This window comes from Catharus ustulatus, chromosome 8 (genome assembly GCF_009819885.2).
Source record: "Catharus ustulatus isolate bCatUst1 chromosome 8, bCatUst1.pri.v2, whole genome shotgun sequence".
NCBI lineage: Eukaryota > Metazoa > Chordata > Aves > Passeriformes > Turdidae > Catharus > Catharus ustulatus.
Window position 1 is genome coordinate 18,735,993 of NC_046228.1, and position 25,197 is coordinate 18,761,189.

General features: G+C 39.7%; 1 protein-coding gene across 2 annotated transcripts; it reads left to right on the plus strand.

The window, feature by feature from the left end:
- Positions 1 to 1,142: 1,142 nt before the first annotated feature.
- On the plus strand, positions 1,143 to 22,147 carry ZFAND4 (zinc finger AN1-type containing 4). Of its 2 annotated transcripts, none has more exons than XM_033066338.1 (10): positions 1,143 to 1,213; positions 1,894 to 2,196; positions 9,106 to 9,181; positions 9,283 to 9,350; positions 9,870 to 10,056; positions 13,900 to 14,047; positions 14,887 to 16,068; positions 16,684 to 16,738; positions 19,009 to 19,126; positions 21,256 to 22,147. In XM_033066338.1, exons 2-10 carry the CDS (start codon positions 2,013 to 2,015, stop codon positions 21,389 to 21,391), a joined length of 2,154 nt encoding a protein of 717 aa, XP_032922229.1. In that variant the 5' UTR covers positions 1,143 to 1,213; positions 1,894 to 2,012; the 3' UTR covers positions 21,392 to 22,147. The 2 variants fall into 2 exon arrangements, with proteins under 2 accessions (XP_032922229.1, XP_032922230.1); XM_033066339.1 differs by having other exon boundaries at positions 19,012 to 19,126.
- Positions 22,148 to 25,197: the final 3,050 nt, after the last annotated feature.

A 25,197-nucleotide genomic window follows, 5' to 3' on the forward strand; every position in this document is an offset into this window, starting at 1 on the left:
TTTGGGGGTTTTTTTTGTATGTTGGTTTACTTTTCAGGTTTGTCTTTTTATTTTTGCAAATCTGTTAAACTGTGGCTGCATATTCTGGGAAGGGCTGAGCTGAAGGCCCAGTATTACAGCATCCAGAAGCTCTGACATATTCCCATACCTGCTACATGCTTTTCAAAAGCCACAGTTTTAACTGGGCCTGAAACTTAACAGTGAATCAGGGTAGGTCTTGCGTATTTTAAAATCTAAATGGAAAGTACAGCGGTTAATGTAAATAGCACCTGCTAATAGGATAAGCTTGTTTTCTCTAGCCCGTGATCATCCACGGGCCCCACTGCTTTCGGAGCTTGTCCCAGCCACCTCACGCTGAAACGGGAGCACAAGTGAAGGTGTCCCAGAGCAGGGCCTGGCCCCTGCCAGGGGCCGGGGCTGTTCCTGTCCCGGCTGGGCACAGCGGGGCGGCTGTGCGCGCTGGGAGCGGCCGCCCCTGCCTCCCGGGCCCAGCGCTGCGCCCGCACACCGGCAATGCCTGCAGCCAGCGGCTTCAGCGCAGGGTCGCGCTGCTGACTGCGGCTCGGCCCTGAGCAAAGGCCGGCGGGGCGAGCCGCCGGAGCTACCTTAGCCTGACCCGGCCCTGGCCGCCTCCCCGGCCCCGCCGCCCTCCGTGTCCCAGGAGGGAGCGCGGCCGCCGCCGCTGTCACGTGTCCACCGGTATAGCTGGGGGCGTTGCAGCCTCAGCGGTTTGGGACGGAAGGGACCGGAAAGCCCAGCCCGTCCCTCCCGGCCCTGAGCAGGGACACCTCCCACGGGCCCGGGCTGCCCGAATCCCCACCCAGCCTGGCCTTCAGCACCCCCCCGGCATGGGGAAGTGTATCCGGGTCCTTCCCCGCGCACGCGCTGCCGCCCCGCGTCTTAACGACCACAACAAGCGGCCCGGCGGGCGCCCGGCCCTGAGGCACCGCGAGCCCCGCCCCCGGCGGCGCTGATTGGCCGAGGTTCGTGAGAGCGGGCACCCCATTGGCCCGCGGCAGGAGCTGTCACAGGGCGGGGCAGCGCGGGGGCTGCCGGGCGGCACCTCCCAGTCCTGCCCCCGGCGGCTCCGGCTGCGCTCCCGGTCCGTGCGTCCCGCCGGGCCCGGCCGGCTCCGGCAGCTGCGGCGGGCGGGGCGGCGCGGGGGGAGGGCACCCGTGTCTCCCCCCGAGCGGGCCCGGCGGCGGCAGATGAGGTGAGACCCCGCCTTCGCTCCGTGGGTTCCGGGCCCTCGGGAGCGCCGCTCCTGCGGGCACGCTGCGGCGGCAGCGCCGAGGGCGGCGGGCAGAGGGGCCGTGCTCGAACCGGCCCGGGCCCGGCCCCACCGGCGAGGCGCGTGTCCCGGGAGGAAGCGGGGCCGGGGCGGTGGTGGCGGGGCCCGCGGGCAGCCCGGGGGGCGAGGCCGCCCCGAGGCGCGGCGGGGACGGGGCAGCTGCTGGCCGTCCTTTGTTCGCGGGCGCTCCGCTCGGTTCCGGGCTCCGGCCCCGCTCCGCTGCGGCGCTGGACCCCGCTGGCGGGAGCGCGGCTGAGCTGCCACCGCCAACTGCCTTTCCTGAGCCCGAAACAGTCCCCGTCCTTACGGCTTTCTGGAGTTTTTCTCTTGCTCTGACGCTGCGGAGGGCTCGGGTCTTGTCAGGAGGCATTGGGCGTCTGGTTGTCACGTCGCTTGTGGAAACAAAAATAACAAAGGTAGTAGGTTGCATCTGGAATGCTGACTGACATTAGGGCCCTAAAACTATAACGCTGGTGATACATTTTCTGGTTATCTTGCCCAACCTTAATATTTCTTAGCAACCATTTTACATAAAATAAATTTAAATTCTCTTCAGCAGTTATATTTAGATGTTGTCAGAACTATATTTGTTTGCTTTATAGGTGAAAAATCCTAAAGATGAACAGCAATGCACTACACGTGTCTTCAAAGCTGCCTTGGCTAGAAGTGGAATGTAGTTTCCTGACAGATCTTCTTACAAGGAAGTTGTAAATCCTTTCTAATGGCCAACAAGAAAGAGCCTCCTTTCTTTAATAAAGATAATATGGGACCATTTCACTACAAACTTCCTTTCTATGAAACTATGGAGCTCTTCATTGAAACGCTAACAGGAACCTGCTTTGAGCTGCGAGTTTCCCCCTTTGAAACAGTTATTTCTGTGAAAGCTAAAATTCAAAGACTGGAAGGTACTATTCTCTCTTATTTTAGTGTAAACTTTATCACTTTAATCCTGTTTTAAAAATCATAATTGCTGAAATCAAACCAGAAAACTTTAATGTCATGTTTAGCAATATGTATTAAAAAAATCTAGGTGCTTAGTTTATAGCTTAGGTTTAATTGAAGTTGAGTTGCTTTTTTGTTCTTTCCATTTTCTGTAAGTTCATGGCTTAGGCTTCATTTCAATTTATGTTTGCTCTTCTGGTGGGTTTGTTGGGGGTTTCTTTCTATGTGCAATTAAGGTTAATTGTAAAAAAGTCTGTGTATTCTCTGACCCAAGCTGTTTGTTAACTAGCAAGGTTATAAGTTTGAGCCTTGCAGTATGTGTATATTGTAACTGAGCATACCTTAGATTTGCTGCTATGTTTGTTGCTGATTAGGTTAGTCAGTTTATGGTTTTTTTATGATACTGCAGTCACAAGAGCAACTGCAGTGCAGGCAAATCCCAAAGGCAGCTTTAAGTTACTGATTTGAATTTTGTTTAGGTGAGTGATCTTTTGCTGGTAGACAGTTGCTCTGGCTGAGCAATGCTTTGTCTTAAAGTGATAAACTTGACATGTTTTGCACAGTGAAAGTCTTTAAGTTATAGGGCTAGTCCTGATGCTTATGCAAGAAGAATAGGTGCAGGTTAGTCCCCTCTTACCTCGTTTCCTCTATGGTGAGGATGACCTTGCATGAAAGAATGTGACTTGAAATATTTATATGGTCATAGTTTAAGCATTGCATCCTCTGTCTTATTTTTCACTTTGGAGGGGTTAAAGAACTGTACAGCTGTAGAAGCTGAGAGTATCAGAGTTGCTAATTTTAAGAAAAGGGATCCCTTCCTTCCCTAGTATACTTGTTTTGTTTTTATCCTTCTGTGTGGAGCCTGTCCTCTGGGAGATGTAATATAATGCTGTAGACTGGAATCTAAGATACTCTCCTCCTCTTATGGAAATCTGCTCTCGTGGATGGAAAAAAACCCAGACAGCTGGCACAAGTCTTAAAACACACAGGCGTTGCAACAACAGAGGGGACTATTTGCTAGTAAGATCCACACAGCAGAAGCTCCAGCGTGCAGATGACTGGCGCTACATCCATGTAGGTACAATAGTGCAGCTGTGTGGATGGGCTTTTGTTTGCTGTGGACAAGGCCATAATTAGTTGCAAGTCAGAGCATGTGTCAAGATGCTCCCGGAGGCTAGAGGTGAAACAAGAAAAGGAAAGAGGTTTTCCTGCCTGTAATTGAATATAGGTGTAGGAGAATGCATAGAACGCTAGCTAACAGTGAATTGAAAGGTAGCATGGGCACTAGAGAACAGGAGGCAGCAGGCTATCTGGGCAGTATCAGTGATGGAGTGAGCTTTAAAGGATACATGATGAGATCAGTGGGAGATGTGAGGAAGAAGAATTTGAATTCCTTGTAGTCCAAAATGTGAGACTCTGAATAGCCATACTCAGTTATACCTACAGCTGACAAAAGTATCCTCATTTCTTATTAGAACAACAGTTCAGTAATGAAGTTACAATAATGCTTATCTGGAATTTCGTTTGCATGTTGTCATTCATAGGATGGTAAGGTAATTATGGCTTGGCTGCCTGCTGTATAGAATTAATAAGTAAATTTCATTAAACATAGAACATGAGTTCACTGGTGCTTATCACTGAATTTTAAGAAGTCAGTTGTAATACTTTAGTACTCCATAGCAGAGTTAAAATATTTCTACTGTTCTGATTAATGATTTCTGGGAGGCAGAGTAAAAACAAATTGATCAGTTAACTGTAGACAAAACAGATATAGAATGACAAATTAACTTTATGTTGCATTTGAGGTTCATATTGCATGTAAAATAATAATTAGCAATTTTTCGGTGACAAACTTCCTATTATAGTGCACAAGTTTGAGCAGTAAATCACCCAGATGGAGTGAAAATTCAGAAGTAATTTTGTTGTGATTTTAGCACGGGAAGGAGAAAGCTTACATCTGTTCCTGCTGCTGGTTTTCCCTTTTTATTATTGTATCATGTTAGCTTTTGTGGGGTGTGAATCTCTCTTATTTAAGCTGCACTTGTGGTTGGAGAATGCCTCCTACAGTGCTGGAAGACCATGAGGTCCCTAGTTATGCGTATTTCCTTCATTTGGATGTTGGGGATGGTAGTATGTAAGCAAAGAAAAAAACACGTTTTGAAAAAATGAGCTGACAACTGAAACTCCAAGAAAAAAAATCTAGAATTGTCAGAAATTGACACATTGTTGAATTATTACCAATGCCTCTAATTGTAAGAGGCTAATAATAAAATTGAAACAAGACAAATTGATCTTTGTCAACAGCTGGAAAATCAATAGCTATAGACTGTCTTCACCATAATAAAAAAGCATAATATGGATGGCATGTTAGGAATTTTGTCTATTTGAGATACTGTTTGTCATTCTTGATGCCTGCTAGTGATCTGATATGGAAAGTCTTTGTTTAGACAGCTGCACTAGACATTGGTACCTTACTAAGAAAGAACTCCATGTTTCCAGCTATGTGTTTGCAGTGGTTTTAGTTAGTAAAGAATATACATAAAAACTTACGGGTTCTAATGCATCTGAAATTTCAGTGCAAGTCTTCTACTCATAAATTTAAGTTATAGTTTATCTGATGTGTGTTTGGATCAGATCCAGGCAGTTGCCCTCAAATGTGAGGTAATGTTCTATGTGAGGTAAGCAGGAGATTTGTTTTAGTGTTGACTTTGGAGTCCTGGGGGTAAATTGTTCCTAGTCTCTTCACTGACTGAGCCCTTTAAAATAGTTTACCTGGGAAGAAATAACTCCCTTTGTCTCTACTGGTGGCATAAAAGCTGGAATACACACACAGTGCTGCTAGCAGTGCTACCTACTCCATTGGTTTTACTTGTTAGTCAGTGTTGATGGACATGTTATCTGTATTTCAAGGTGGCATGAAGGACTGGGCTTTAACATGAGTAATACTTTAAAAATCTGGATTTCATTGAAAGAGGAGGTAATGGGGTTTTTGAAACTGAGATCTCTTTGTTTCTCTATCCTTGTAGCTGCTGGGCTAGGCAGGGTTTAGTATTCATTCAGAAACCCCAATTATTACACTGTTTTATAGATAGAGCATTCAGGTAGCATATTCATAGTAGTGGTTAATTAATCTGTTAAAGAACCGTAGATAATACCTGTAAGCATGTTTATTGGGAAAGATAGGATTGAGTCCCAAGAGAGGAGGTGGGCTTTGGGATTTGGTGTTGGCAGTGGTGGTATTGTCAGCTTACAGGCATTCATTTACATAGTTAGCTTTAAAATAAAAAACAACTTGGTTGTGGTTTGTTAGGTGGCTACTTGCAACTGAATTTTATGATCTGTGTACATCAACCTTTTTAGATGAAAATTCAGATGTTCTCTTGTTCTTGTATTATTGTAAAGGGAGGAAAGAGAACTAGATTTCAGCGTACCTCTTGATTTCAGTGTTCAGTAGGTGTTCCCTTGTGTTCAACACAGAGCGACAGATGCAAGCAGTAATTTTGTTGTGTATGTGTGTACTCAGTTCGTCGTGTGAGTTGCTATTTTTCTTTGGTCTTTTTGCTGTCATTATTTTGCTGCCTGTGTACAGCAGCTTCACATTAAATAAAAGGAACCAGAAACATGTCAAGCAGACTTCATGTGGATATTGTAATTTCTTTCAATATTCTGTGAATTCAGAGTATGTCATATTTATTAGTATTTACATTAGAGAAAATAGCTATGCTTCTGCCAGGTCTGGAGTAAGTGGATTGCACAAGTGTCATGAATTTTTAACAGAGCCAATCATGCTTATTTTTGTTTACTACTTTTCCCCTACATCTTCTATTTGTTTTATGATTTGCCTGTTTACTGTGCTGATAGAGAAATTCACGAAGCATTTTTTAAGCTTGTGCCTTGTCTGAGCTGGGGGAACATTTCTGTGAGTGCTGGGCTGCTCAGAACGGATGGCTGCCCGCAGCAGCATCTGGAAGTTGTAAAGTAAGGTCACCTTTATCAGGAAATTTTGTTGGTCTGCATTCAGTTACTGTGATTTGCTGTCTTTAGTCTGTTCTTAGTCAGTCCCTTGGACAAAGAGTAGTTCAGTACTGACTCCATTTATGCTGCCATAGTTACTGTCATTCAAGTGAAAACTGGGGGTTTAACAATTAGGAAAATGGTCCTGCCACTGTAAGTCATGGGCTTTTGCACCTCTTACTAATGTAGCCACTTTGTGGGGGAAAATAAAGACTGTCAGCCCAGCCTCTCTGTATGAAGAGGCTCCATCAGTTTCAACACTGAATGAAAGATGAGTGCAGTTTGAATTTCGACAATGAAATCTATGTGGCATTTTTAAACATAGGGACTTTATACCATAACATAAAATCAAGATTTTTTTCTGAAATCTACAGGGATTTTTTTTTTCCTGTGTCAGACTTGACCAAATCAGTTTCTGTGGTGAACCTACTTAGCATGCCAAAAAGAAGAGTTAGGGAGGGAAGCTTAAGGCTGTATGTGATGTGCTGATTCAGAGACAGGATAGGGTAGCTGCTTCTCTCCTCTCCTTCCCCCATTTTAGTAGGTCACATTGTCAGTGCACCTGCAGCCACTTCGATAGGTGGTCTGCAGACTCTTCTGTCCTGCTGTAGCACCACCTGGCCATTTGAGCATTGAGATGTAGCTTATTGCCCTGCTTACCTCTAACTAGTGATTTGGGGCAGGCCAGTGATGCTCTCATGTGCTGTTCAGGGAGAGGGTATAGTGGTTGGGTATCTCACAGTTCTCGTTATTGGTGGCAGTTGTGCATGCTGATCTTATGTGCAAATGTCTCCTCAAGAAATCTTTACTAATCCAGAAAAGGGACAGCTAATGAATATTTTGCTGCCTCTGAAGCTATAAAGCACATACTATTTCCTTATTGTATAGATACAGAATTCTAAGAAAGCAGTATAAAAGGGAATAAGTAATAAAGATGTGTCTGTTTCCAGTTACAGCAGAGTATCCTTTCATCTGGTCGTTTCATCAAAAATACATTGTCATTGTTGAATTGCAAAACCATGTTTCACTCCAGTACTGCCAGCTGCAAGCCAGCCTTTTTAACAAATACTCTCTCAGTTTATCAGAGTAATTGGAAATTGCTCCTTGGAGGCTGCTGAAACCATAACAAACACAGACAGTAATCAGATTGTTTGTAATCAGAAGAGTGCAAAACAACACAAAGAACTTTAATGTAGACTTACTGGCCATTGCCAGCTTGTTCTTTTGCTTACACTGCTGACTTGAAACATAACCAATGACCAGCTATTAAATAGCTGGCACTGTAATAGCAATTATCTTAGTCTGCTGTATGAAGATATTCTTCCTACAAATGTCCTGTGGATTTCAGAGGATATAATATTCCCGTTAAATGCAATCAAGTGGAGTAAAGTTGTGTTGGTTGTTCTGAACAGGGAAGATTTGAATATGAGCTGTGGTGAGAAGAGGAAATTGTCATCTTCTGTAAAGCCTAAAGACAAACAATGACAATTTCTCTGAAGTGCACTCCCTTCTGCAAAGGGATGTCTCCAACTTGCCTGTTTAATGTGCTTGGACTTTGATCCCCTCTTGTTCCTTGGGTATTGGGAGCTTTGTGCCCTTCCTCTACCTAGCAAGGAACTACTTTGCTGATCCTTGCCACAGCTTGCTAAGCATTCTCACAAGCCTTCAAAAGCTTAAATGTTTTTGGGAACTATCTGAAAGACTCTGATGTTTGTGTTCCCCTCCTGCCAGATGTATTTAGGGAAGTCTTACTGTGTAGCACTGCCACTTGTGTTTCCTTTTAAGTATCTGAACATGCAATGAATAAAAATATAGGATAAGATAATTTTAATGTAACCTTTAGGAAAATACATTTATAGATTTTGTTTCTTAGTATGAGAAGTAGTGTTCAGAACTTCTTGGAAAAGTAGTTCTTGATTTCTATAAATATACATTTTAAATAACATTTGTCATGAATGCACAATGAGATCTAAATTACCTGGGTTTCACTAGACAGATTGAAAAACTTCCTTTTGATGCTGGAGGGAAGATTTGTGTTTTGGTGGTCTGAGATGTCTCATCCTTTTGTAATTGTCTTCATTTGTATTCTCAGAAGGTAGTAGCATTTCAGTAAAAATGTGTGAAAACCTCAAGTTGTACCTGCTTTTGCTTATTATCTTTAACATGTATTACTTCTGTATCTAACTGAGTTGACTATGCAGGAAAAAAAGTGTAGAATTTGGATTCTGTTTTTACAGAACACAGCATTTTAATAAGGAACAAATATTCCATATGCTTACTATCTTTTAACGAAAAATAGTCAAATCATCCCAGAACTTGTGTTGAAAGTGAATGTTACTGGATATTAGTAATAACATTCTGATGGGTTGAAAAAACACCCAGAATGAAACAAAAGTATTTGTAGGATGAAGTTCAGTTAACTATTCTGGTACTAAACATGCCAACTCTGAGGTCCCAAACCAGGCACAGATAGGAACACATTTGCACTTCTCACCACTGTAACAGAGCTACCACCAGTCACCTTAATGTGACTATGTCTGTATTGTGAATAATACAAAATACCAGTCTGTGATTAAATTATTCAGCAGTTTTCAGTTATTCAGCACACTGTCTGCTGAGCCAAAAGATTAAACTTTGTGTGTGAGCTAAAGCCTTTGGAAGAATCTTTGGTTTTAATAACTGTTTGGAGGTTGGATGTCATGGCAGAAGACAGCTTAAGTGCCTGCCCTTGTACTGCTTCTTCTCTTCTTTCTCCTGTGATCCAGTTTCAGTCCATCAGCCCCATACTCTTCAAAGACAAAACTCCCCAGAAGCTCTCTTGCCAAGCCTTAAGTGATTTGTTTGTTTCTTTTGTTCAGGTATTCCTGTCTCTCAGCAGCACTTAATTTGGAATAATATGGAACTGAAGGATGACTATTGTTTGGATGATTATAAGTAAGTATAGAATAAAATTGGGTTTCTAATGAATATTTCTAAATAATCGTTAACATGAGCAACAGAAAGTGCTATAAAAATTTATTTATTGTTATTTACAGCATTTCAGAAGGCTGCACTCTGAAGTTGGTTCTGGCAATGCGAGGTGGACCTGTTAACACCAGAAGAGGTAGGTGTTAAGGAAGTTAAAGCTAGTGGTTTTCATCTAATGTCTTATAACTGTAAAGAGCTTCTTAGATTTTAGACAATCAGACTTTAGTTCCAAATTATTTGGAAAGATAATTAACAAAAATGGGGGGATTTTTTTCCCCATCTTCTCTTAGCATATCAACAGCACTTTGTTTACTCTTAAATTAAGTATATTTGTTTGTACAGAATCATCAAGTCATAAAATCAGCAATTCTTCACTTGAAGAAAAAATTATCCTGGAATGTCATGATACAAATAATTTTTTAAATATGGTCGATAAGAATCAGGCATTGCTGCTGTCAGATGATAAACTTGGTTATGTGGATCATATGTGTAGGAGTGAAAATGAAGAAATTCCCTTGATAGTTTTTACCTGGGAATAAGCTCAGCATATCTTCTATGTTGGGAATTCCTGTTATAAACTGAGCTGAGGTCTCAGAGGTGATCAAAAGAACAATAATAATATTTTGGTTTTATTTTGTTTTTTTAATCTTTTTAGTTCCTGTGAAAGATCCTATCAGGGAAATGGCTGAGTACATGGATCCTGCTAGAGACAAGATCTGGGAGAAGGGGCCATCCAACAAACAAGTGACCTTCTTAGTGTATAGAGAAGGAGATCGGTTGAATTTCTTCCGTGTGGTGGACCGGGGCGATGGCACTTTAACTCCACTATCTGAATCTTTGAGGTAAAGATGGTTTTAATCTTCATCTTATTCTTCAAAAGTGGGTTACTGTGTAATTTTAAGCTGTATTTGTTGGTTTTATCAAAAGAATATCTGGCATATTGCAAGAATTATTCTCTTAGGGCTATCAAATTATTGTAACTATCTAACAGCGCAGTAGTGTTTTGTGGTCAGTGGTTGTGCTAATGGTTCTCTTATCACTGTGTACATTACTACAGTGAGATAAAACTTACTTCATACTTCAGGCAATTCTCAGCATTCCAGCCCTTTCTGAAAAGGAACATGTTGCAGGAAAGTGAAATGAATATTTTATTAGGTATTAAAAACTTCTGTTCAGCGCTTTCTCTAACATCTTAAGGCATTTGTTTAGTTTTGTAAACATTTCCCTTTTCACATAATAATTTCTTTTCCTATGGACTAAATGATTAGTCAGGAAGATAGTAGACTGGCAGTGCAAAATCCTGTGGGCTTTTTTACTTTGTTGGTTGCGGGGGTGGTTGTTTGGTTTGAAGGGAGAGGTGGTTTTGTTGTGCGTCTGGGGTTGGGATTTTTTTGGTTTTGGATGGATTTTGGTTGGGAGGTTTTTCTGTAATTTTTTTGTCTTTTTTTTTTTAATATACTGAAGTAATTACCACTACAGCCAGATTTTGGGTGTAATTAGGCCTCAGGTTAGCTACTGTTGAGTACCAAGCTTGTGTCAATTGCTGTCAGAATCCAGTGATCTTATCATCAGAAGGACATGTGTATCACTTTACCTACTACATTGTAAATGTAATAAACAGTTTGGTAGTCTTTTTCCTAAAACTGTCAAAATGGATATCTATTAAAAATTATTGCATTCTATTTTTATACTGCAGCTTTTGGGTAGGTACTTTTAACCTCTCAAGACCTTAACATTTGTACAGCTGTGAGGAAGGGATTCTCTTTTCTACTGTACTACCTTTGTTTTCTCTGAGGTTAAGGCTTAAGCTACTTTAAGTGACTATTCTTGTTTCAGTTTGCAAAGGGAAAGTAAGAGCTTTGTACTAGATTTATATTCAGTTTGTATTCAGAGTGATACTACTCTTAAAAATTTTTGAAGACATCCATACTTAAAAACCACTGATGGAAAGAAATATCAAAGTTGAATTCTGACATTGCTATGCAAAGTAGAAAGATCTAGTGTTTGATATACAAGGAAGAGAAAATACACAAATATTTTAGATCTGTGATTTTATCTTTCAACCCCTGTACTCTTTCAGTAAATAGCCACATATGGCATTGTTTGAAATAGGTTTTAAAAAGCATAATTTGTTAAGAACTGTGAACCTGGCTGCTGCACTGGGCTAGATACACTTCTGGAAAGATGAGCAGACTGGTGTAATTCTTGTTCTTGCTGCTACACTGCCTGTTACCACTTTGTTCCTATTTAACCTCTAGCTCCAATGAACATTAAAACCCATTCAAAAAGCTGGGACTGTGAATGCTATACTAACTCAAGTGCAAAGAGTTATCATAAGGAGCTTGAAATGTCATTTTTCACTAGAATGGGCTCCCTGGTATCTGCCTATGTGTTCAAATTTTAGTGTGTGTGTTGATTTTTTTTTTTTTGCTATTTAAAACTAGTGTAGACGGTGGTCTGAAAGTCTTTGTACTTTTCCATTGGGTAATCCTAATGTACAGATTTAATAGTAATTTTACTGAGATTGGCTAAACGTTGCAAATGGGAGGAATAAACCACACTCATTTGGCTCTTGCAAGGTACCTGGGTAAGCCTTTGAAAGCACAGCAGCACGTGGGAAAGTCAAGTACATTGGGCTTAAGAAGTGTGCTGGCACTGGTCAAGTGAACCAGCTGGGTTGGAAGCCACCTGAGTTGAAAACATTCAGCTTGAGTTGTTTCTGGTTTTATGTGCTTTCTAGGGGAGTTCACTTATCAGATTTTCTACTAAGGCAGATAGTAATTTGGAGGGGAAGGAAATCCTAATTCTTGAATTTATTATCGTGGCTGGGTGAGACTGTGGGAAATGGAAAAAGTAGCAAAGGGAGGAGAGAATGGAATCAAATCAGATCTTTTTGTTTGATCTTTATAGAGTAAAGCTGTGGTTCACTCTGAATGCTGCTGTTTTCCATACTGACAGATGTGTTCATATGTGTGGGTATATTGGCGACTAAGAATTTTGTTTTATCATCCTTTTTCACATTGCTGGTAGCCGGAGCAGAATTTATTGGATGAAATTTAGAAATGAGACATTGGTTTTGGGTTTGCTTTATAGCTGTCCAGATAATTTTATTTTATCTGTGGTTGAGTTGCTCATTAAAACTTGACAAAAGTATAAATGCATACAGCGATCATTGTCTCTGGGTTAGAAGAGTGTTGAAGTTGTGGTAGAAGACTGGCAAACCCTGGTGCTGAAAGGGTTTCAGCAAGCTAATAGTTTTTGAGACATGTATTTTACAAGGAAGAGCTCAGGAATGTTGACACCTATGGACAAAGTAAGTTTAAAATGTTCTCATTGGAAAGTGGGCTGAAAATATCATGAGTATCAAAACTCCCTGTCCAACTTCTATAATCTTACAGTCACATTAAAGCAAAAAATCCTTTTATCACTCCTTTTTTGTGTAAGAAATGTCTGGTCTGTTTTGCTGACTCTTGGTATGCATTTGCTGCTATCTTGCTCTTCACACTGTCTCCCAGCTGTGCTGCCTTTGGAATTTTGTTACATTTTAGGAACTGGATTTGGAGAGTCAGTGCAAAAAATGCTGGCTCTAAAGACAACAGAGTATTTCCAAGAATCAGGTAAGACGCCAGCTCTAATTAGGGATATTTTCTTTTTGGTACTGACAATCAGATGAATTTTAGTCCTTCCTTGATCTGTTTTGGAGAGTAGAAACTTGAGGTAAATCTACTTAGAAATTTGTATGAACACAGGGGAATTAGAGGACTTGCCTGATTGTCATGATTTCTAGATGCTGACAACCTAATGGAGGAACTAAAACACCCTAAAATGTACTACATAGTATTGAAAATGCATCAATTTATAATGAATTGGACAGTCCTAATGGTTCTTTCATTTTGCTGTCAAATGTTCAATGTGTTACTGATCAATGCTTCGTTGTTTCATAGGAAAAACAAGTTAAATGCTGATTTTTAAAACCTTGAGGTTTTGCATTCTGGTAGAATGGAGAATGGAAGAAGGAAATGTCATGTTATAAACTTCAAGTGACTACTGACTTAAAATATTTTGTCTTGGGACTAGCAATTCTAATGTATTTATTTTTTTTCCAAATGTGAGACTCTTTGGAATCTTTGGAAACCTAAACTGATCTTTCTTTTCCTTTTTTTTCTTTTTTTTTTTCTTTTTTTTTTTTTATTTTGAAAAGGAGAAATAGAATATCACATCCACATGGGTGACCCCTCCATTTCCATTTATGGTGAGAACACCCCTCAGGATGGATAGAAATTTGGACTTTTCCTTCCATGCCAGTGTCTGGTTAATTGGAAAACTGATCAGCTTGTTGTCTGAGTCACACACTTAACAGCTTTGGCCATATCTTCAGGAGACATTTGTGGAACTGGATATCCCCTCTGTGGGGAAAATATATAGTGAGTGTGAACCAACTGTATATGATATAACAACTTCCCAGAAGCGTGGCTATGTTCAGATTTCAGCAACATCACTTTGCCCTAATAAGGGATGCTTATGTGGATAAATGAATTTGAAATATCTTTGCATACAGTTTTACATAATGTTTTGTCAACAGATCAACTACGGATATGACTTCCTAGTTGTGAGAATACTCTACATTGAAAACGTAATTAAATTACTTCTTTAGAGGGTGAATGCAAACTTTCTTTTATTTTCAGTGGTGGTTCAGTTTATAATTTATATGCTGATGATGAAGATGAGACAGAGGCATCACCTTCTGGCCAACAGATTATTGAGAATTCAATTACTATGAATAAAATGAAGCTGCTCAAGGCAAAGATGGAGAACATGAATCTGAGTAAAAAGGTGAAATTGTGATTTCAATTTTTCTGTCATAAAATGGCTTGGGTTTTCCTTGTGCTGACTTTTCTAAAAAGTAGATCGGATATTCTGCCATATTGAGAAGTCAGGTTATCATAGTATCACAGGTAGATGACTTCTCAGCTATTGTTTATGTAAATACTATTGTATAAACATTCTCCTGAGGGACATTGGCATTCCTTGGACCTACCTGCCCTCATTCAAAGAATTCATTACTAACGCTGGATTTATTTGCAAGAGTAGATCTTTTGGGTGTGTGGGTTGGTGGGTTTTGTGGTTTTGTTTGTTTGGGATTTTTTCTTCCAATACTTTAAGTAGCCTTGTTTTGCAGTACTGCTGTGGTAAAAGTCACTGTTTCTCTTAAAGAGATACTGCAACTGAAAAGTCTGTTAAGTGAAATATGGGAATATTATCTTGAAAATAAAACATTAAACTGATGCTCATGTGTGACTAGGTTACCTAGATGTAAAATGAAGAGATTATACTTCCTTACATTTTTTGTTACGTTTGAGACTGAAGCTCCTCTGGGTAACTTTGAGGATATTCTGGCTTCCTTTTTCTGATTCTCTGATCATCAATTTATTGAAAACATTTCCTGATTATAATCTTTGATTTTAATACTCAGATGTTGGCGTGATGTCTTGATGTCTAGTAACATATGAGGGAGTAGAAATAATTTTCTGATCTTTTCTGGCCTTACACTGTCTGAATTCCTCAGAATATATTTTCAGTCAGGTCTTTTGAGTGCACCTGGAATTCAAATACTGATTGTTGTATCTGTGTTTTTTGATTTTGGTTGGGTTTTTTTATTTTTTTTTTAATAGCCTAAGAAAACTGTCAAGGTGAAGCCTCGCCCTCCCATGACTCCTCGACCATCTAGTGGCTCGGTGGCTGCTGCTCGTCACCGCTTTCTGAGAGTGCTCCCTCATATCGGACAGTCGTGCCTACCTCCTCCTGGGAATTTGCATCAGTCAGAATCTCCCCAAAACGCACTGTCAGCTTTGGCTACTTTGGCCACTGCTGGTAGAACAATGCCATCCACAGCTAATCACTTCCTTAAGGAAGATGACGCTTGGCAGAGCAACTCTTGGTCTCAGCCAGTCAATAGCATCAGGTTACCACCGAAAATATCTCGCGTTGAACTAGAAAATGCAAAGCTACCTACAAATAGTATTCTGACTCCTGTTTCATCCCTGCCTGCAAATTCAGAAAAAGCATCTGAAAATGTGACCTCAGCAAGTGAGGAGGATGCTGTTTTGTTTCCAAATCTAACAAACGTGGAACTATATGGAACAGAAGAAGAACATCTACCTGAACCAGATACTTTTGCTTTTTTAACAGAAGCAAGCACTGCTGAACAGTGTAGTGAGATCTATGACATAGGAAAGGTAAACCCAGAGCTTGAACTGCCTGATGGAGACAAAGATTCTAAGGTTGTAGAGCAGCATAGAAAACCTATTGGCAAAGTGCTGAGCACTGCAGGAATGGAGACTGGTCTTCTCAGTACTCGTGAATTAAGTCCTCAGAAAAATCTGCTTTTGTCTCCCCTCCGGTATTCAGCACAAGTGGCTCATCACAGTACTCTGAAACCACAAGCACAACCCAGATGCTTTGAGGCTGGTAACTTGAGATCTGCAGCCTCCCCAAATGTGCTTCGATCTTTGGAAGTACGTAGTATAGCAGACTCCCCTTTTTCTAGGACCACTAGATTTTGTAGTGTGAAAGTAGAGTCACTTGGCAAAAGACCTGATGTAATTTCTAAAGCAGAGGCTAGGGACATTGCAGATGTGGCTGGCAAGGCGTCCAAAGAACCTGCGAGTTCTGTAAGTAATTTAGGATTTCTGGCTTCGCTGGCCCGAAGCACAAACAGGGAAAGTTTACAGAGTTCCTGTGGGACTGACAGGTTTCGGACTTCTGGTATTGCACTACCTACAAACCTGCAGCATTTTCAGGAAGAAAGCTTTAGGAAAGCTGCTCCTCCAAATGAAGCTGCTGAATATATTCTAGTAAGTATGTACGTCCAAAGAAATCAAAGTTTTCATGTTTTTGTGATACTGATGTTACAAAAGTGGGGGGTGTGTGTGTGTCTAGTCAGGAGAGGCAGATGGGCTGTGGGAGGTGTATTTAAATCCCTGATTGTCTTAAACTGTTTTCTGAATGGCTGATGGTATCTAAACTGCCTGTTTATCTAAACACATCCTAGAAGTAATTTTTCATTAAGATTAAAGTGGTTGTTCCATTCACAACTGAAATGATGAGTTACTTTGGTGATGGAGTTATGAGTGTATGTGTGTCAGAAGTGTCATCTGGCCTCTGCTGCTCACTTATTGTCATTTATTCCAAAGCGTGCCCAGTGACTGGCACCATATGTGCCAAGCTTCTGCTCTCTAATGTACTTTGTTGTTTTGGTGTATTTTGAAGTGTGGGGAGATTTATTGCATAGGTATTGAGGGTAGGGCTTTATATTGCAGAATTGTAACTTTGTGTGCAGAAGTTGTCTTGAACTCTTTGTGGGTAGATTGATAAACATTGATATCAAATAAGCTGATACCAAACTACCTAGGTTTGCATTTAATTTCCATCTGCTAGTAATTTCTTTGTGGAAATTTTCTCTTTTTTAGTCTGCGCATGGGCTTGGAATGAATGGAAGTATGACAGCTGTAGCGAAAAGAGTAGGTAAGTAACTTGTATAATAATTAAAGATGACTCTTTAATCTTTCCTCATATTTCACACATAGAGAGGACAAAAGTAATTTGTATTTGTAAGGCATTTGGCTTCTAGAGTCCTTGCTGTATTACATTTCTATAGCATGGTTAATCTTTTAATATTGTAAGCAATTCTTAAAAATGCAGATGGTATCCAGATCTTAGGTGGACCATAACTGCAACTCCTTCTTAGCTTTTTTAATACTAAGTGAATCCTGCACATCATCTGCAGATGTAAATGTGAGTTTCTGTGCTGAAGTTTCCAAATTATCCGTTCTGTGAATACTTCTGAGTCTACTAAAATCAGAGCCAAATTTATCAGTAGCATTGTCTTTAGTACAAAAAAAAGTGGGGAGGAAGCAATAAGGTCACGGATGCTGCAAAACACTGATACAGTGCAGATTTTTCACTGTTTTTTGTGCTGGTCATCATTCTTTCCACCCTAGCCTTGCTAACTGTGGAGTACTTAATGTTTGACATCTACTGAAAAAGGATGTGTAATGCATAGATGTTAACTGCTTGTGTGATTAATTCTGATGGGCTGGGGGGGGAAAGGAATTCTCTAAATTAATGCTTTAAAGCTCTTAAGACAGCTATGGTTTTTCAGCACATTTAATTTTTCTTCTGTGTATCTTTGACTTGCAGTTAGCAATTTTTCTTTACTTTCTGTATGACCTTAGGAAGAGGTTCAGATCCAGGTATAGGAAATGAACTAGACAATAGATGTTCAAATAGCAGTTGCAACAGAAAAAATTACGTAATTTTAATGTTGGAGCAAAAGCTGCTAAAAGAGTGGGTTGTGCCTTTATTTCACAGCTATGGGTGCAGCTTTGACTTGGCAGTCAGTCAGTAAACAGGTCTGTCCTTTGCTGCTCCAGAGGTGGTACCCTGAGAGCCTTGTCTGCATGGTGGGGAAGCCTGCTAAAACCTGAGTCACTTTGGATAGAACTATGAAGAAGAAGCACTCCTCTGGTGAATCTTCATCAGACAAAAGTGTATTTTCCGAAAGGTGCCAGATATGAGTTAGTCATACCGTGCAGGCCCTTGAGAGGGATGTGGCTGGTAGTGATTTGTTGTACCTGGCCAAAGGACAGATCACTTTTCACTGGACTTGCTGTAGGGATGTAAATGTGAAGATAGGTGTATTGTTTTTTCTGTTCAAGTAGGTCCACAGGACCAGCTGTCTTCAGGCTCTGTCTCTTTCACAAACTTAACTGACTGATGCTTCTGAAGTTGTGTGCTTTTAGATGAGGAAATTGTTAGTGTGGACAAATGTTGCCTGGAAATTTCAGTGCTAAATAGGACTGGGGTGGGAGTGGTTGGTAGTGATGACTGTGATGTGTAGTGACTGCCTGGTGCTACTATTGAGTGTAGTCTGTTGCATTTCAACTGAGAAATGACTGTTGGTATTAAAGGTGTGCTGGACAAAAAATATTTGTGAACTCATGAGATAACTTTTTGGGAACGTACTGACAATGCAACAGTAGAAACACTGAAAGAATGTTTGAGAGGACGCATTGCTCTCCAGATGTGGGAAATATGCTTAAGCAAGTTGTGGACAAAGAAGTTCTGTAGTGGGAAGGGAGAATAAGAAAGGAGAAGCCTTTTCTTTACATGATCTCCAGTTAGTAAACCAACAGCCAAGATTTACATGGCAAAAAGTAAAAATAAATTTTTAAGTATAGAAATTTTGCAAACATCTGCAAAGTGCATAATATAACCATATAGCTGAGCAGAGGCCTGTAGTCTAATACTGTACTTCTCTTGAAATTATGGAGTACCAGCAAGATTTTTAAATGTTGCAGTACTTAGGTGGCAAAGTGGTATATTGAATATGTTGGATGCTAAGTACTGGATTGCCAAGTTGAGTCTTTGTAAAGTCATTGTGCACAGTGCTTTCCCAGTGACACTCTGAGTGTGCTCATTTTGTACCTGGGAAGACCATTAAGAGACGTGTTTCTTGATTTGTTCTGTAACGTCATGCTTGTGTGAACTTTTAAGGATGTTCAAAATAACAGTTCTGAGCACTGTGATGCCTCTTCCAAAGGTGTTCATAGGTTCAAAGGTGTTCATGTGCTTCCTGTTTTGGCTTTCGGGGTTTTTTTCCTCTCCTTTTAGGCTTTGAGGTTCTCACCTGAAGTATCCTAAGAAATGCAAAATTAATCTGCGTTTCAAAAGATAACATTTAACTAGTTCGTGACTAAGTTAAAATATCTTTGCTGTCTTTCTGCTTCTGAAAGCAGGTGAAGCAACGCATCTTCCACCTGTGAATGGCTTAATTCAAGCAAAAAAGAAAATTTCAAAGCACTGCTTTCTTTGTGGCAAGAAAACTGGATTGGCAACCAGCTATGAGTGCAGGTAGGCTGAGTATATAACCAGCTGTTACTTAAAATTGATAGCTGAGATAACCAAAAAGTTTTCTTTGCTGCATGGTATTCCTTAAGCACAGCAAATAAAAAGGCAGCCTTCAAAAAAGTTGCAATTCTCAGTTCAGCAAAACTACCGGAATTAGAACTCGGGAATATTACCCCTGTTGTGCTCTTGAGGTATATGTTCTTCCAGGAAGGTAAAGAAATAGAAGTTAACAGAATGGAAGATACCAGGAAATGAACAAGATAACAAAAAACAGTGATACTTTATACTGGTGGGAGAAGAACTTGTTACAGATACATGTTCTGCAGAGTTTCTCATCAATAATGATACCTTTAGCAACTTCAGGAAAAGGGGTTTGGTACAGTTTCTCATAAATCTCCCTCAGATTTCTCCCTGTTGCAGCGTATCTTCACAGTTTATGAACTTACACAAATTTGTATTCAACAAATTTTGGATTTTATGTGCGTTCTGTTTTTTGCAAGACTTCAGTCACCTTTGAACATTTAGAGCATCTCAAATGCAGAACACCAGAATGCTGGTCCCCCACATCATTACTTCTAGACAACACTATGAGACCTGGTGCTTGGTGGTGGTCTTGGGAAGCTGTAAAAAAAAAACAGCAACAAAAAATCCCAAGACAAATGAAAAAAACCTCCAAACAAACAACCCCCCTGCCCCAAACAACAAAAAAAACCAGAAAAAAGCCCCACTCTATCTCTTAATCTTCGTTTTCTGAGTATTTTTGTCCCTACAAGATATTTTTTTCTTAGTATTGTTTCCTATGAGCTAGTCTAGGTTGAGAACTGCTGCACTGTAAGGGCTGCATTTGGAGCTGATCTTAGTTCACACCAACAACAGCAAGATGAAAAAGAACTTCTTCCACTGGGAAATCGTATGGAGAATTTCAGGATGAGGAATTGTCTCATTGCTGACTCTTCAGTCTCTGATTTTGAAACAGTTTTGGACACTACTCACTTTGCTGATGAGCAAATAGCTGCAAACTCTTCTAAAAGTAACTAACCAGCATGCTTAAAGTTAAAAATGAAGGGAGAAGTGGCTCTAGCATCAGTTTTGGTTTCAAGAGAAGCAACCATAGGACCTTTTACTAGAAAGCAGCATAAACCAAATAGAGAATACAGTTATATAAGAAGAGTTCTGATTATGGGACCAAGAACCAAAGGAAAGCAAATTTATTTCCAAGCACACAAAGCCTCAGGAACAGCTGCAGAGTTTATTAGGAACCCAGATAGATAAATAAATAGGGGATTATAGTGTGAGTTCGATGGGTAACACTTAATCCATTTCCACAGAATTCTGATTTTGAGTGGTGTCAGTGTTTTACTGTCAAGAAGCATCTCTATCAAATAATCAGGCAACAGGACAGCAGTATGGGTCTCCAAGTAAAGCACCTTTCCAGATCATATGCAACATCCACAGTACACATTTCTCTTGCTAAGACTCTTAGCTGCAGAACTGTCAAGTTTGAAGCAAAAAACCTAATTTTAACTCACCAAAATTGCAACTGATATTGGATAAATGAACCCTTTTGAAGTCCTACAGGATGTTATGTCCCCTGTAGTTTTCTGGTGTCTTAACAGCTGACTTAAACTGTATTTGTTAATCTTAAATGGCTAATTTTAATTTATGCCAGGCAGAAGTTGTGTGAAAAACAACTGTTTCGATTGTCTGAGTGATGTTGTGGTTTTGAATTGAAATGCATTACATGGATTTCTCCTGAGAGAATTACTGTCCGTGGTTTTGTCCTCTGAATTCTGCCAACTAATATTGTGTGAGGTCCTTAAAAAAGAAAGAAAGTAAATGAAGCTCTTAATCATTCTTAAATTTGTAAGTGTATTTGATCCTTACAAACTGGTTCATGGAGTACTGATCTTGCTTAGCTTACCAGCTGAAGAGACTGTTGGGTCAAAACAAAAACATTCAGTGTGGGAAATGTCATTTTGTGTACTCCACCAGTTAATGTTATCTCAGTCAAGGATGATAACAAATCAGACAACTCTGTCATTTAACACATGATTAAGCAGAATGGCTCCCAGCATGTCAGAGCATTAAAAGCTTCTAAAAGCTTGTAACCTGTAATATTCTTGGTTCTTCAGATGTGGAAACAACTTCTGTGCAACACACCGCTATGCAGAGACTCACACCTGCACCTACGACTACAAGAGTGCGGGACGGAGGTATTTACAGGAGACCAATCCCATCATTAGTGCACCAAAACTTCCCAAAATTTGACATGGTTGTGCTGCATGTGGCCACTCTGCTGTTGAAGAATTGTTTTGAATTGAGAGAAGCACTTGCTTAAACTGCATATTTTTGCCATGCTCCGTATTTAAAGGTTTGCCAAGTAACAAAAGCACATGAGGATGCATCGAAGAATAATGTGAACACTACTGCAGTTAAAACTTTTCTTCTTGAGTGAATGAAAAGTTAAAAATTAGTTTCTAAAATCTTACACTATGATTTAACTGTTACTGCACGTGTTGTGTTTTATATTTGGAAAAGCTATTTCACTAGACAAGTCTTTAAAGATGCACTTTACTAACTTTACTGTATAACCAGAGTTGAGGGGGTGTTGTAATGAGGGTGTCACGTAATGTCTTCTGTACTCTTGGTTTTGTCCATTGTGTGGTATCTTCTAAGTTATTTCACTAGAAAGGTCCTCCTCCCTCCCCTTTCTTCAAAAAGCCTGTTTTGAGATTTTAAGGGGATAGTGTGTTCCACCCCTCTGTTTCATTCCGATTGATATTCGTACACTGTGTGTCCATTCTGAAAATTACATATCATCTTAATCACATTTTCTTAAAATAATGCTGTTTATATGACAAGTTTGTTTTTAAATAGAAGGTTCCCTGTTCGTTGCCATTAAATATAAGAAACAACTTATTTTAACTTTTTTTGTAATCTAGATTTTTTTAAGACTTCACAACTTGCTTTGTTAAGATGTTGAATGCTGTTACTGGAAGAAATTCTAATAAATATTAAATTTTATTCTTGTTTATGCTGTCATAAATGTACGGAATAACTTATCTCTTACGGAGCATTCCTAAATTAAAAGTTGGGCTCTGTTGGGAGGGTATATTTATTTTCTTCTTTTTTTTTTCTCTTTCACAAGCACTGGCTCATACCTATTCATACTGAAGGTGGTGGGAGGAATTCCCACCAACTTCATTAGGAATAGTGTGACCAACACTGTATGCTTTAAATAAACCTCCTGAAGTCTTACAGGTGTACTTGCAAAGGCAAAACCGATGCCCAATAAATGGCATGTATTAACATTTCTCCCCTACAGCTGATACAATATAAAAGCAATCCAGTAAATGCATGAGACCTCTCTAATGATTATGTAGCCACTGCAGAAACTGCTTTTGGAGGAATATATCTACTGAAAGACTTTCTTCTTTCATTCCCTTAGTGCTTGTGCAATACTTTTATAAGCATAAGTTGCATGAAGTGTTCCAGTATAAAGGGATTAATAAAAAACCCACGACAAACCACCAAAACAAAAGAAATCCCCCCACACTGTATCTAGGTAATCAAATGTCATGGTTCCTGTCTTTCAAAGTCCTCAGCTACTTAGTTGGCTGTAGTATTAAAATGATCTATGCTGCATTCCAGTCAAAGGGTAGGAGATCTGTAAGAATAACGGTCAAAAGAAGAAAGGTCAAAAAGAAGAAAGATGATCACTGAAAGAGGGAGAACTAACTTGAAGAATCTCATCCTTGGAGGAAATCCATTTCATGCAGTCCACTTGAAACTTCTTAAACCTGAAGTTTTCACAGTGATGAGCTTGGGAAAAAAATGTTCATAATCATTGATAAGATAAAAAGGTCATTCCATGTATGTGACTTCTGTGCGTGTAATTAATGGAGGAAGTTCCTCTGATCTGACAAACATGTTGTTATTGAGCTGTGCTATGTACCATGAATTGCCTGGAATTTTTTTTTCATCTCCAGCATGGGACAGTGTTTGATGCTGAAGGAAAAGAATAAGGAACGTGACAAATGCATAAGTGTTTTTCCTAGCAGTTACACACAGCTCAGCAACATTCTAAAGAGAGGTATTGCACTGTTTGTAGGTACAGTAGGGATTTGGTAAGAAGTGAATTACAATAATGTGGTCTGTGATCACTTAATCTGATTTTGCAGAAGTATAATTGTCAGGAAATTGTTTTGCAGTGTGTTGGAATGGCCATACTCAAATTTTAGTACAGCTACTTAACAGATATGTGGTAGAAGTCTTTGAGTCACATCTCAATTTTGACTCTCCCTTTCTGCATATGTATAATGAAGTGCACAACAATGCTGTCTTAGAATATGCAATGCACTAATAATCTAATTTCCATGTGCTTAGCTTCTCATAATTTTTATTATATCTCATTTTAATTATACTTAATACAGATACTTTTTGTTTAGAACTCCACTGGTTTTGTTCTCACAATGTGTTACAGGCATTAATTTTCAATCAGTACTGCAAGAGCACTTTAATTTGAAGTTAACTGTTTCAATCATTAATTCAGATGCTATTGGCTTTTACCAAGTCCTGTGTTAGTTTCTCTTTTGGATTAATTACTGTTTACTGTGCAAACTTACGTAAATGGTTTGGGGTTTGAGTATTAGTGTACCGTGTTGCAATGCGTCTGCTGAAGACAAATGTTGAGCTTTTGTGTGTTCATGTAATTAGATTATTGTATTGTAAAGAGTTTACATGTTGGAAGTTGAACAGTTACTTCGGTGTGTGCTCTTCTCTACCTTCCTGCCAATATTTTTTGCTTGTTTCTTTTATGCTTGAGGACCTGTGAGGCAAAACCAGGCTGGTCTCTTGTTGAATGACCTCCAGGATTCTTGTGTCAAACTGATAGGCACCATGGAGGTGTCAGAAATGGTTTTGGATCTTGAATTAAATAATTCCTTTCTCTGGAATCTGTAGAAGCCCATGGTGATAAAAATCTGTCTGCTTGCAATTTCCATCTATTTAGTTTGCAGTCCCCTGGGATGTAATTGCCTTCTGCTCAGTCTTCAGTTGTAGACAAGGCTAGAATTGTTAATTCATACTACAAAATATAAAATGAATTTTTTCTAGGTTGTTTTGCATGTAATGGATTAGACACTTTGCTTTCTTTTCAAGTACTTCCAGCTTTCATACTGGGGCACCATCTTTTGAGTGTGAACTGTGGCTTTGGCTTTGCTTCTGCCTGTAAGTAGTTGCTCCCACCTGCAGCTTTTATGTTGGGTCATATTTTTCCAATCTTTCTGTAAATCAGGTTCATCTTGAGATGCATTTGACAGTTTTTCTGGTATCTATATTAGCTCTGAGCCACAGTTGCTTACATGAGAACATTTATGTAGATGAGAAGCACATCTGGAAGCGTAATCCACTCGCTTGTGCATAACTTCTTCACAGAGACGTTGTGGCAGATTTTTCTGGATTTCTCTTGCATTTGCTTTGTACATGAAGCTGCAGAGAAGGAACACCAGAGGGCAGCAGAGGCATTTTTTAAAAATGGGAAAAAGTTTTGGGTTTGTGCAATAATGAGATTTGCCAAAAAAAAAAAAAAGTGTCGTCATTTATGACCCTTACTCAGCCCACTCTGAACACATCTGAGGTCAGCAATAACATTCCTTTTCCTGATCCCAAAGGTTTTTAAAAAATCAGAATGAAAGAGTACCTCAGAAACTTGTTTCTTGCCAGGTTTAATGATATGATTTATTAGGTATTGAAGACTAGACTGCCCTTCTCTCTTCCTTCCCACTAACCCTGCAAGGATGGATTTCAGAGGTGTCTGTTAGCCAAGCTATGTTGGATGGTATGTTTAGCTATGTTCACCAGGTATGTCTGGTAAAAATACTGCATGTCCCCATAATTTCTTACTTTAAAATAACTGTTTTTTTTCTTATGGGTACAGGATGAGGCTATGAAAATATAAATTCAGAGGTGTGTGAGGAAGGTGTGCCAGTAACTAAAGTGAACACTCCTTACTATCTGTCTTGCCTAGCCTTGCAATTCAAAAAGCTTTACAGTTCGTCTGTGGCAGAAATTTT

What these genes read in the sequence shown, in the direction of transcription:
- ZFAND4 (XM_033066338.1), top strand. Translation starts at nt 2,013, where the DNA reads ATGGCCAACAAGAAAGAGCCTCCTTTCTTTAATAAAGATAATATGGGA. An exon ending in TATTGTTTGGATGATTATAA is followed by an intron (nt 9,182 to 9,282) that starts GTAAGTATAGAA and finishes TGTTATTTACAG; the next exon opens with CATTTCAGAAGGCTGCACTC. An exon ending in CCACTATCTGAATCTTTGAG is followed by an intron (nt 10,057 to 13,899) that starts GTAAAGATGGTT and finishes TTTTATTTTCAG; the next exon opens with TGGTGGTTCAGTTTATAATT.